The 12,431-nt window shown below is 34.2% G+C and overlaps 1 protein-coding gene across 3 annotated transcripts in view; it reads left to right on the forward strand.

Annotated features, from left to right (window-relative positions):
* The window catches only part of DTNBP1 (dystrobrevin binding protein 1), a 125,412-nt gene that overhangs the window by 24,530 nt on the left and 88,451 nt on the right, over positions 1 to 12,431 (forward strand). For 2 of the 3 annotated variants that reach the window (XM_016130060.2, XM_016130061.2), the window contains exon 6: positions 8,059 to 8,191. The exons of the other annotated variant lie outside the window; for it this stretch is intronic. In XM_016130060.2, coding sequence (XP_015985546.2) covers positions 8,059 to 8,191 — 133 coding nt within the window. The remainder of the gene's footprint in view (positions 1 to 8,058; positions 8,192 to 12,431) is intronic. 3 annotated transcript variants of the gene reach the window in all.

Below are 12,431 nucleotides of genomic sequence, written 5' to 3' on the forward strand. Positions count from 1 at the left end.
AAAAATTAGGTCTGCTTAGAGCTTCATATCTTGCAGCATGTTTTTTTTCCTCTTTAAACTGAAGAAAGATCAAACAAATCCAGTTAAATGAGGGTACCTGTTTGGCTAAATTTATACCTTATGGCCTTTTTTTTTGGTTTTCATTTTTTTTTATTGCAGTGAATTATGCTGATATTTTTTTATTTGGGGGGTTTATATTCAGAAAATTAACTCAATATTTGACAGTGCCATATCTTAGGATAATATTTGTGGCTTACTATTTTTCAACTAAGCTTAAAGTCTTAGTGAAGTGAGAGGTAGGAGCTATCTATCTATGTAGAAGATAAACTTCTTGAGCTACTATAACCTGATCTGGTCTTATGGGTAAGAAGGTAAGAACACTGTATCATCTCTTACTGTTTTTCAATATTACCTTTTTTTTTAAAGCAAGAGAGAACTGATTTATAAAACAAGTAATTAGCACATCATAAAAGTTTTTTGTGTGTGAATAAAGTTACCTGAATGGTATTTAGAATGCTGTTACTGATCACAATAGCTAATATTTATAGCACCTACTATTAGTAGCATAGCATATTATAGTAGTAGTAGTATATTATTATTATACTACAGAGATTGTTAGGTGCTTTGCAAATATTATCTTTAGTCCTCATGAGAACCCTAGAAAGGAAGTTTTTATTATCCCACTTTACAGATAAGGAAAGTAAGGCTTACAGAGACCGTGACTTGCTCGGAGTCACAAAATAAGATGTGGATCCAAGATCTTAACCACAGTGATAAGGTGAGGATAAGGCAGTTAGGATGACAGCTGTCAGTAGGCCTCAGGAACTGTATTCTTAAAGCCCTGGCTGTTAGAAATCTTTTCTGTTGTCAGTGATTTGTTATTTCTGAAGGTAGGGCATTGAAAAGAAACCTTAAGTCTTAAGAGAAATGTGAAATAACCGTGGTTGCCCTCTGCGTTTTTTCTTACTTGAGGCATGATCCGTCTCAAGCCTAGATAACTAACTGATGGATACTCCAAGATACTTAGAATTTTCATTTCAGCCACTTTCTTTTAGCTTATCTTCCTGCATCTCTTTGAGTTGCTTGCTTTTCATTAGTTATATATTCCTTTGCGGAGATATTCTTCCATGATAACCTCCCGCCTTTTTTTCCTGAGAGTAAATTCTTATAAATTCTTTGTTTGATACTATTCTGCTGATTAAATGCATTTGCCCCAATTCTCATTATTTTCGTAGTTAATTCTGCTTAGGAAATGCAGCTTATATAAGCCTTTCTTAAAATAGAATATACTATATTTTCATTCTCAATTAAGATTTACATATCCCAAAAAAAGTTTGATATTTAGTGATATATGAACTTCCTCTTTAGAAACTGCATCATAGCTTCTTAAATGAATGGAGTGGACTTCTCAAATTCTCATTTGAATTCTCTGTCTTTGCTAATCTGAAACATGGACCACCAATGGCAAAACAAAGCTAAAGGATTCTGTGAACTTATATTCTGGATAGATAATCACTTCCAGTAGTCTGTATCTAACCTATATAGAGTTCTTTTTGTAGAGTTAATTCAGTTTGCTTAGAAGATACCTTTAAAATCTAGGTGGTTGGTTTTTATATTTATTGCCAATCTGAATTAATAGCATTTGAAATACATGCTACCTTTGCATTTTAATCTATTGCTGTTATTTGCCTGATACTTGTTTTAATGACTGACTGTAGAAGATAGCAAGTCACAACAGGAATTCCAGAAACCTTGTATTTGTTGACCTGGAATAAGTTCATACAGAGATGTTTTGAAATAATGAGACTTTTAGATAAGCAACTTAAGCTTCTTGGAATCAGTGCTGATATTTTTTACAGTAGGGAAATATTTTGAAGCCAAATTTGGTGGAATAAGTTATATAAACATATATTCGTATCATTAATGTATTTTATGAATTCATCTTAATGAATTTATGTTTATGCATCATTCTTACGTATTAGAAGCATTTAGTGTTTTAAATGTCCACTCATATGCTGGTTTTTTTTTATTTTTTGGTAGCCTCAAAATATTTCTTATCATCACCTAAATACCTTGATATAATATTACAGGGTTTAAATAGTCAAGCAATAATACAAAATATTATGAATTTGAAAAAAAAATAATACACAATGAAAGTAACTTAGAAGAAAATAGTAACTGACCTATATTTAGTTGTAGGAGTCCCTGAAATTCTTTGAACTTTTTACTGTTGGATCTAATACCACATCCAGTCAGGCCCTCCATTCGCCAGGCTACTTAACTCTTTTAGTCTTGCTGTGCTCTCTAGAGGGTCTGCCCTTATTAAAGAGTAAAGGCTTTATATGATGTGAGCAATTTGATGATTCTATTAGCTGCACTGTCTCCTGGGAACTGAAAAATAAGGGCTATGAACTGACTTGCAGATCTGTGTTTGGATCCAGTTCCACAACTTTCTCACTGTGAAACTCCATGCAGGTTTCTTAACTGCTCCAGGCTTTAGTCTCTTTATCTTCAGAATGAGGATGAGAGTACTTGCTTCGTGGGGTGTTGGAATATTAAAGGTGACATATGTAAAGCACTCAGCACAGTGCTGAGTGCATATTAGGTGTCTGCAGGATGGCATGCCCTGTTTGTAGGCTCTGGGCATACAGCATTGAATAAGACCAGGCCTGCCATCAGGATGGTGACATTCTAGTGGGAGTCTCTTTAGCCTTTACAAATTTATAAATCTATTGTTCTTTGACAGAAGGGTTTGGATGGATATTATGCAATTTGGCTTGTCCTGCAAAATAGTTTAGAATGAAAAACCATAGCATGAAATGTGATGAGATGAACAGTGTACTCTGTATGTTGAAAGACAGTGTGTAAAGATAAATGGAATGTGCCCATCCAGGTTCTATACACTTTCTCATTCTGTATAATAACCACAGTGTGTGTTTAATCAAACTACTAAAATATTTGGAAAGTATTTATTTAATTCTCTTGAACTTCCACTAGAGGGTAGTCAAATCCTATTCCTTTATTGAAATTTAAAATGTCAAGGGTTTGTCTGAATTTTCTCTGTTGCTTTTAGTTTATATGACCTACTTTAAAAAGCCTATTATCTTCATCTAGAACAGAAGATTCTATTAATTCATAAATAACCAAGTGCTGTAAGGGAATGACAGCCATACACTGAGTCTGTAACTTTCTTTTGATCTGACCTAATCTGATATATTATTGTTTTGCTTTCTCCTATACAGAATTTGAGAGAGCATCTAGCAAGGAGACTGTTACAGTTATCCGTGTTTCATCAACTAGATTATTTTATTTTCCAGGTTACTTTCTGAGATTAGACCCTTGCATAGGTACATTAACTCTCTTTAAACACTGTTGAATGTACTCAACCGATCTCATTTGTTCCATAATAGCTTTTGCAAGTTAATGTACTTCTTAAAGTTCCTTTTTACCCTACCTCATTACCATATTCTCTTATTACTTAAAAGAATAATGTAAGCATTTCAAGAATCTTGTCATCTTTTAGTATCTGGCCTCCATGACCTACGGATTTGAGTCAAAGATTTCCTTATTCCTTGAAGCTAATTGTTTTGTTTGGAAAGTACTTGTTAAGTGTGACATTATTAGTTTCAGCATACCATTCCATATTTCATATGTCAGTGGTTTTACTATATGTAATACGTAGTTGAAACAAATGGCACAAAGAAAAATTCCAAACAAAATTGCTCTTCCTCTGGGACCGTCTTCTCACAAAGATTTGTGACGCTTTTTCCTGAACAGCTGTCAGGCATTCCCCAATGGCTTTTCACAATAAAATTCCACCTATCTTTTCCACTGATTACTAAATGAGACATATGCTGTTGTTACAGTGAGCAAAATGATGAGTTCTGAGCTTCTTGTAAAGGTGTATTTGTGTCTGTGGAGGCCTGCTAGTAGTGTTTTATGTACATGCATTCTAAGTTTGGTTACCAAATTTACTCATATATACAACTCGTTTTGTAAAAGGAAATGAGCAGATTGTGACAGGGAAATTAAATTTCTGGCCATTAAAATTCAATATAAAATATTCAGAATATACCTCATAGATGTGCTTATAATTATTATTTAAAGAGATATTTAAAATTTTTTAATATTAAAGGGAAAGAAAGTTTATTTTTGTCAGTACAGTTCTTCTATATTTTATTACTAATTTCAAGCCGTTTAAGAGTTAAAATGGAAAATTTCAATTACTTCTACTGCTTTAACTCACTGATAATTGGACCTGGTTTGACGTACAAATAGCAAAGTACCATTGTGCTCTTTAATGTTTTCTAAGTTCTCTGCCCATATTTATTCTTTTACAAAACTTAACATACCTCTTAATATTTAAATTAGATGAACATGAATCATAGATTTGCTTTCTTGGTTATTATTTTATCTTTTAGAGTGATAGACTCATTCTATCACCAGAAATCACTCTTAATTGAATTTAATGGGCTAGCTATTAGCAGATACAAAGATGCAAAAATACATTACCCTTAAAACCCTTACTGATTCCTGAGAGAAATGAGAGTACACAAATATTTGTATAATGTCAGTCAAAGGTGTCTGTGGAAACATAGAAGAGGAAGAGAGCTCTGAGGACTGGAGGGAGGGAGAGCATTGTCACGAGCCTGAAGAGGAAGCTCAAGGTTGGGCAACGGAGGCAAGCAGGGACATCTCAGGGACAGGCAGAGGCAAAGAGGCAGTAAGATGCAGGACTTTTAGAGTAGTAAGTAGTCCTGAAGGAAAATAGTAGTGAGATTGGAAAAGTAGGTGTGGCCAGGAGGTGACAAGTTCCTGAATGCTAAATTAAGGAGTTAAACTGGATTCTTAAAGTACTCAGGAGACTTTGAAACTTTTTAAAGGGGAGAATGTAAATATGAATTTGGTGGTAGCAGTAAAATGACCACCGACTCTCCCAAGCATTTTAAATCTAGATTTGCCATTCAGCACAAGAACATGATGCCGTTCGCCTGTTTAGAAGGACATTTGGTGAGTTTCTTTCTCATTAGTAGTTCCAGGTTGATACTAAACTAGTCACATGTTTTCACCTGGTCCCCATTTTATTACCAGAAGTGACTTAGGACAAGTTTGTATCTAGAACAGAATTTCTCTCCATGAGAAATTAATTGGCCTGCATAGGGATCAGCTTCATTAGAGTTCCTGGCCTCATTAGTTCTATAGTGAACCAACGGAGCTAGACTCTAAATGGAAATTACCATCTGTCCAAATAAAAATAAAAAAGGTGAAAAGAATATATACATTTTCAAATATAATTGACTCCATGACATATTTTCTTTTTAGAAAAACCATTTGAAATGTAGTTTCACTCACTTTTAAGGAATCTTAAATCTAAGGACATAGCCTTGAGTATAATTTACAGGTATATAAATTTGCCAGAGAAAAATGAAAATTTTATTGATATTTTGACCTGTTAGATCCTTAGATGGTATTTACAACACAATCATTACTGGTCTACAAAATTATTGGTTTTGAATAACTTTGACAAAGCTTAGCTAATCTTTATAAAATTTTTTCTCTGTATTGATATAGTCAGCTATTAATTATTTACTTACTGCCAAGTGCTGTTAGCTGCTTTACATACTTTGCCTCATTGAACCCTCTTGATAACTTTGCAAGATGAATATTGTTAGCCCTCTTTTCACTGGTGCCGTGTCTCATCTCATCTGTAGGGGGCAGAGCTGGGTTTCCAAGCTTGTGCCTCAAAGCCCTATTCTTAAATAGTCCCCTATATACTAAGGGTAACATGAATGGTACTAAGAATAACATGAAGGCACCAAGTAGCTTAGAGTTAAATGGATTCCATATTAAATTTAATTATTCTGGTCCTTATCACTAATCAAAGTGAAATAGCCTTTTAAATAATCCTATTAGCACAGATCGTCTTTTAAGACTGTCAAACTAGCTATAACAGAATGAGCTGTGAATATTGCTTCTTCAGCACCAGTAGTACTACCTCCTGGGCTAAATCTCCCAGTCATTTTTCCACTTAACATAATAAAAAAAATCCAAGTAGCAACTAATATAACATCATTTTGCTTGTTTTCCCCCACACAAACTTGTTATATACCATTTATGACATTTAAAAAAAATCTTAGATATAATTTTTCATTGATTAATATTTAGATTTTACAAATTGTTTCAAGGTAGGCTTGCCATAAACATATATTAGCTGTTTTAAAATAGATTCAAAACTGTTAGGAACTTGATAATTTTCAGCTTTTTTCAGACTTACCAGTGGTTTACAGTGATACATCAATGTGATCAAAGTACCTAACATGTCTTTGAAGAGGAGCTAAACTACTTGTTCTCACATTTCACTTTTCAGTAAAATTTTATGTGCCCCCCAAATCCATGTCTTTAAGCCATAGGTCCTACCAAGTAGAAGAGAGATTTTTTTTCATAAACATAGATATTTAGTAGAATTAAAATTTAGGGTAATAGAAAATATGACTCTTTCTAGATTTAACAATCTCCGGATAAAAGAAAGATTAATTAAAAACAGACCAGAATTTACATCTTAACAAACCTAAAATTGCAAGTTAAAATTTGAGGCGTTTGCTCGTAACCTAGATGCTGTGAAAGCTAATTTAGAAAGTCATATAAAATCCAGTGGATAAATGAAGAAATTGGATGTACCGTAATTGTATTGCAGCTACTTAAGTGAAACAGACTGGAAAGCTGCACAGCCAGCCCCTTCTAGGCTACCCTTTCCTCACTGGATGGGATGGCTGTGACTTCCAGACTTGGGAGTCAGATCTCCGATCGAGCCTCTCCCCCCTCTCTCATCTGTGTGAGATGCCACTCCTGGAGTTTTCTACGTCTGTGTTGTCATGGAAATAGAACTCCCCTCTACTTTAAGCTCTTTGAGCACAAGGACTGTCTTTTTCATCTTTGTATTTCAGTATCCGCACATGTAGTGAGTGTTCTTATCTAATGGCTGTGATGCTGTTTGAGTTCTAAAATCTTTACCTCTAAAACTTTTTTGTTGTCTTAGAAAACCATTTCTCACCTTGCAGCTATGAAGTCTTGGTTAACTAAGCACCCTGCCAATTGGAAATCATTGTAGTGTAGTTGTAGTGTAAGAGGGACTCATTTTTGATTCCTGATTGCTCTTCACTAGTTAGGTGATCTTGGGTAAGGCATGGAATTAACTACTGCAGGCTTTAGTCTTGAATTTTTTTAAATCAGCAGTCCCCAACCTTTTTGGCACCAGGGACTGGTATTCCTATAAGAATCTAATGCCCGATGACCTGAGGTGGAGCTGAGGCGGTGATGCTAGCACCGGGGAGCAGCTACAAATACAGATGGAGCTTCACTCGCTTGCCAGCTGCTCACAGACTGGTACCTATCTGCAGCCTGGGGATTGGAGACCCCTGTTTTAAAATAAGGATTTGACTGGATGATATCTATATTTCAGCAAAGCTGCAAAGCTCTGTGGCCTAAAGGCAAAGTGGAATAGTAAAAGACTAGTTCACTGGTAGATAGAGCTGAGTTTCTTTCTACCAACCACTGACTATGCTTACTGAGTATTTGTACATCTCTACAGTGCCTTGAAGATTTATGTACATGATATGCTGGGGCAAAAGAAATGCTAAAGTAACTTGAAATCTCAAATATTATGTTTAGTATAAGTTGCATTAATTATATTTTGCTATATTCTCATTATTTGAAATTGATTATGTGTGGTATATGGGATCATTAGGGTATCATGTTACCTTAATCAAGATACTGTTTCCTCATCATCGTGGTTAGTAAAGTATTTAAAGTGTTGTAGGAACTCACATCTTGAGGTTGAAATGTTTGAAATATAAAAATATACTCAAAAAAGATAATTTGAGGTATGTTTTAATGTTGGTCAATGCATTTTATTTTACTTCAAGAAAGTTTAGTAAAAAATATTAAATGTAGAATAGTCTCAAGCAGCTCAAACTTTTTTAACTTTTGGACACTTTTTCTTTTCTCCATGATTAAGGATTCTGATTTGACATTTGTTCTTTTGACTTAATGTACTTTCAGCTCATTTAGAAGCTAGTTTTGAAGAGGTAGAAAACCACCTACTGAATCTGGAGGATTTATGTGCACAGTGTGAATTAGAAAGATACAAACATGCGCAGTCCCAACAACTGGAAAATTACAAGAAGAATAAAAGGTGAGTTTGAAAAATTGGTCACAATATTCATTTTCAATCTCAAAGTTTTCCACAGTACTTTACATGCTATTCTTTTTTAAATTTGGACTGATAATAGATAAATGTTTCAATATGTAAAGCTTATCAGTAAGCTTTCCAAAATAATATATTTTTTTTGGTGTCACTATCTGTTGCCACTTTATGGAGATGAGTTCTGAAAAGCTGAGGATGGAATAAAAAGTTGTGAGCAGAGCAACAGGCAAATCTTTTCAAGAAAGTAAGAGCCCTGACTTCATTTTTGATAACTGGCAATGCCTGAGCAGCCTTTTTCCTTTCTTTTCTCCTTGATTAGCAGAGCAGAAAGAAAAGTAACCTGGCCCAGGCTGTGGAAAAGGGTTTTATGGGTTTGAATCTCAACCGTGTCACATACTGTCTGTGAGAACTTAGGCAAATTATTTAATCTTAGTTTTAGTATCTCTAGCTTATAGTGAGGATAATGTACCTACTTCGTAGAGTTATTGTGAGGATTAAATGAGGTAATCATTATCAAATGCAGTAAGTGCTCTGTGAGATTATTATTACCAGGCTGATCTGAACTGGAAAGAGAAGAGAGGTCTAAGGGTAACAGCCTCCTAAACTAACTGTGGCATCACAACTTGTATAATGAGATCTTGAGCAGGCTTGGAAGGTACAGGATGAGTCCTCTGAAGTCCATGGGAAGGTCCCCAGTAGCTGGTGAAAGTGCCTAAGACTGTCATCTGTGCTGGGCAGAGCAGGAAGTGGAAGGAGGTTGCTAGATTAAAGAAAATAGAAGTCATAGGATTAGCATCTGGCTGAGGCTGAAGAGCAGATTTGGTGGAAGAGGGAGAGGATAGTTTGGGCAGAGTATACTGTTGATTTTAAGACGATTGATAAATTGAGCAGTTCTGAAGCTAGGGTGTAGCAATAGGAGGAATGGATTGCAGACATGGACAGGAAGTGCTGGTCAAAGTGAAGCTAACATGTAAGTGTATTATGGATCATCGCATCGATGTTAAAGTTTTCTAGAATAATGCCAAGGGGTAGGGTAGAGACAAAAACTGAGTATTCTGAAATTCTCAGTGAGGTCCATGTGTCCTAGGGATGGGTCTTAAATGTTAATGAGCCATAAGAATCACCTGGGAGAATGTTTAAAATGCATATTCTCAGACTACATCATGAGTATGCAGTTCTAAAGTTAATTCAGTGGTATTGCTTTAGACAAGCATTCCAGGTGTTTCTGATATGAGTGGTTTAGGGACCGCATTTTGAGAGAAGGGTGGAGATTGGGTCATATGCAGGCTCTAAGTGGAAGAGCTTTAAAAGAGCTCCAAGGGGGCAATGGGTAAAATTGTGAAAGTTTATACGTATGTGAATTATAGCGGTGCTGTCTATAAATTTCATTTAATCGCAAAGATTACAGGCAGTTGCATGGAAGCATTAAGAATAGAATCCTTGTCAGAGAAAGGACTTTTTAATGAGTGGGTAAGTGTTGGCACCCAGGGGATTCCAGACTGAAATGTGGACTTTTGGAGATAAAGAATTTCCCTCAAGAAGAAGGTAGCAGAGTTAGAGATGGTCAGGCTGGTATGCAATTTTAAATGAAAAAGTAGAAAAACATTCTGTTGTGAAGACATTAATTCTGGAAGTAAGTGTATTTATAATACAATAATAATTTCAAGGAACATGGTAGGAAGGCTTAGAATTGTGAAAGAAGTTTACTGGAAGTTGGACAACTTGGATACAGGTCATGTGACCCTAGAAGTTACATGGTTTTTTCATCTATAAAATGAGAATAATAATAGGACCTTTCTTATGTGATTATTTTAAGGATTCAATTAATAAAATGCTTAGAACAGTGCTTAACATGTGATATCAGGTAGCCAGAACAGGCTGACTTGTATTATTACTTATACAACTATGAATAAAAGAGTATTCTATATTTTTAATACCAGTTATTTTTTTTTGGCTAGTTGAACACAATAATTATGTGAATATTGCAGTTTTTCTATTCATATGCACTGAATTTTGATTATTTGAAACATGGTACCTGATACTTTAATACATAAAATTAAATTTTAGATTCTCATAAAATCAGCTTAATCTCATTAGATAGGAAAGTAATAAAATTTGGAACGATGAAATTTCGTCATTTACTTTACTCTCACCCAATGACTTATATGCATTTTAATTAATTTATGTGTTAGAAATGAAAGTTAATTTAGTGCTTGGCAAACAGCATCACTTGTAATTTTAGTAAAAACCCAAATGTTCCAAACAAGTCTTAATATGGCAGAGCTTCAGGGTAGAAAGAGCACTGTCCTTAGAATCAAAAGACCCAAGTCCTGGCTTCCTTGATTACTAACTCTGTGCTCTTCGGCAAGCCATTCACTTTCCTTTATACCTTATCCTGTTGTAAAGCTTTGCTTAGCCTAGAACCTTCTTGACTATCATTTGAAAGACTTCTAAAAAAATTATATCTTTGTAATAAACTTAAATGTGAAAACAAGTTTGTTGATAAATGCTTGTTACTCTGAAATATGTTAGCAAAAATAGTGTGCCGATTGAGGACTACTAATTTATAATCAGTAGCTTGAAATCTATAGATAAAATAATGGCAAATATGTCATACTTTGATAGGCCATATTTTTTAAAATTATAAAATTTACTTCCCATTTTTTAAGGACGGCATGAGATTAATGTACAGTGTCATACAGTTTTTAAACCTAAGAGTTTTGGTGAGAAATTTTAAAGATGAGAAATTTAAATCAACAAGTACTTTGTTTAGGAATTTCGCATCTATATTCATCAACAATATTGGTCTATAGTTTTTTATGTTATTCTCGTCAGGTTTTGGTATCAGGGTTATGTTGGCCTCATAAAACGAGTTAGGAAGTATTGCCTCTTCAGTTTTTTGGAAGAGTTTGAGAAGGAGAGTTATTAAATGTTTGAATGTTTAGTGGAATTCACTAGTGAAGCCATCTGGTCCTGGACTTTCACTTTTTGGGAGGTTTTTGATGATTGTTTCAATTTCCTTACTGTTAATCAGTCTATTTAGATTTTTCAGTTCTCTGATTCAGTCTAGAAAAGTTATGTATTTCTTGAACTTGTCCATTTCTTCTAGATTATTGAATTTGGTGCATATTGTCTTTCATAGTATTCTTGTGTGATCCTTTGTGTTTCTGTGGTGTCTGTTGTAACGTCTCTTTCACTTCCAATTTTGTTTGAGTCTTATTTTTTTTAGTAAGTCTAGCCAGAGGTTTGTCAATCTTATTAATCTTTTCAAAGAATAAGATCTTTATTGCGTTAATTTTTCCATTGTCTTTTTATTTTCTATTTCATTTAATTCTGCTCTAATTTTTATTCTTTCCTTCCTTCTGCCAACTTTGGGTTTCATTTGTTCTTCCAATTCTTTAAGATGTAATTTTATGTTGTTTATTTGAGATTTCATTTGTTTCTTGAGATAGGGATGTAATGATATAATTTTCTTCTTATTACTGCTTTTGCTGCATCCCAAAAGTTTAGATATCTCATATTGTCATTCTCGTTTGTTTCTACATATCTTTTGATCTCTTTTTTTATTTCTTCCTTGACTGGTGGTTCTTTTATAGCATGTTGTTTAATCTTCATATATTTGTGGGTTTTCCCACTTTTTTATTTTTTGCAGTTGATTTCTAATTTCAAAACATTGTGGTTGGAGAATATGCTTGGTATGATTTCAGTCTTCTTAAATTTGTTGAGGCTAGTTTTGTGTCCTAACATATGGTGTATCCTTGAGAACATTCCACGTGCACTAGGGAAGAATGTATAATCTGGTGTTCTGGGATGAAGGCTCTGTAAATGTCGATTATATCCTTTTGGTCTAATGTGTCATTTAAAGCCAGTATTTTCTTACTGATTCTCTGTTTGGATGACACTAGCTATAGCTGTCAATTGGGTGTTTAGGTCCCTTACTATAATTTATGTGGTTTTTTTTTTTTTTTTTTTCATTTTCTCCTTTTAGTTCTATTAAATAGTTGCTTTATGTATTTTGGTGCTCCCCGATTGGGTATGTATATATTGATAAGTGTTATGTTTCTTGATTAAATTAATTTGTATTGTGATTGATTCTCCAAGACTTTGGGAAAAAAATTACGCGTGTGTAGATTTTTATTTGTTAACACTTGTAGCATCTTTATAAAATAAATATTCATCAGTAAATGCCAAAGTATTTTGTATCTAATGGTCTAGTAAGGTATAAGAC

The sequence above is a fragment of the Rousettus aegyptiacus genome, unplaced genomic scaffold (assembly GCF_014176215.1).
Source record: "Rousettus aegyptiacus isolate mRouAeg1 unplaced genomic scaffold, mRouAeg1.p scaffold_m13_p_1, whole genome shotgun sequence".
Taxonomy (NCBI): domain Eukaryota; kingdom Metazoa; phylum Chordata; class Mammalia; order Chiroptera; family Pteropodidae; genus Rousettus; species Rousettus aegyptiacus.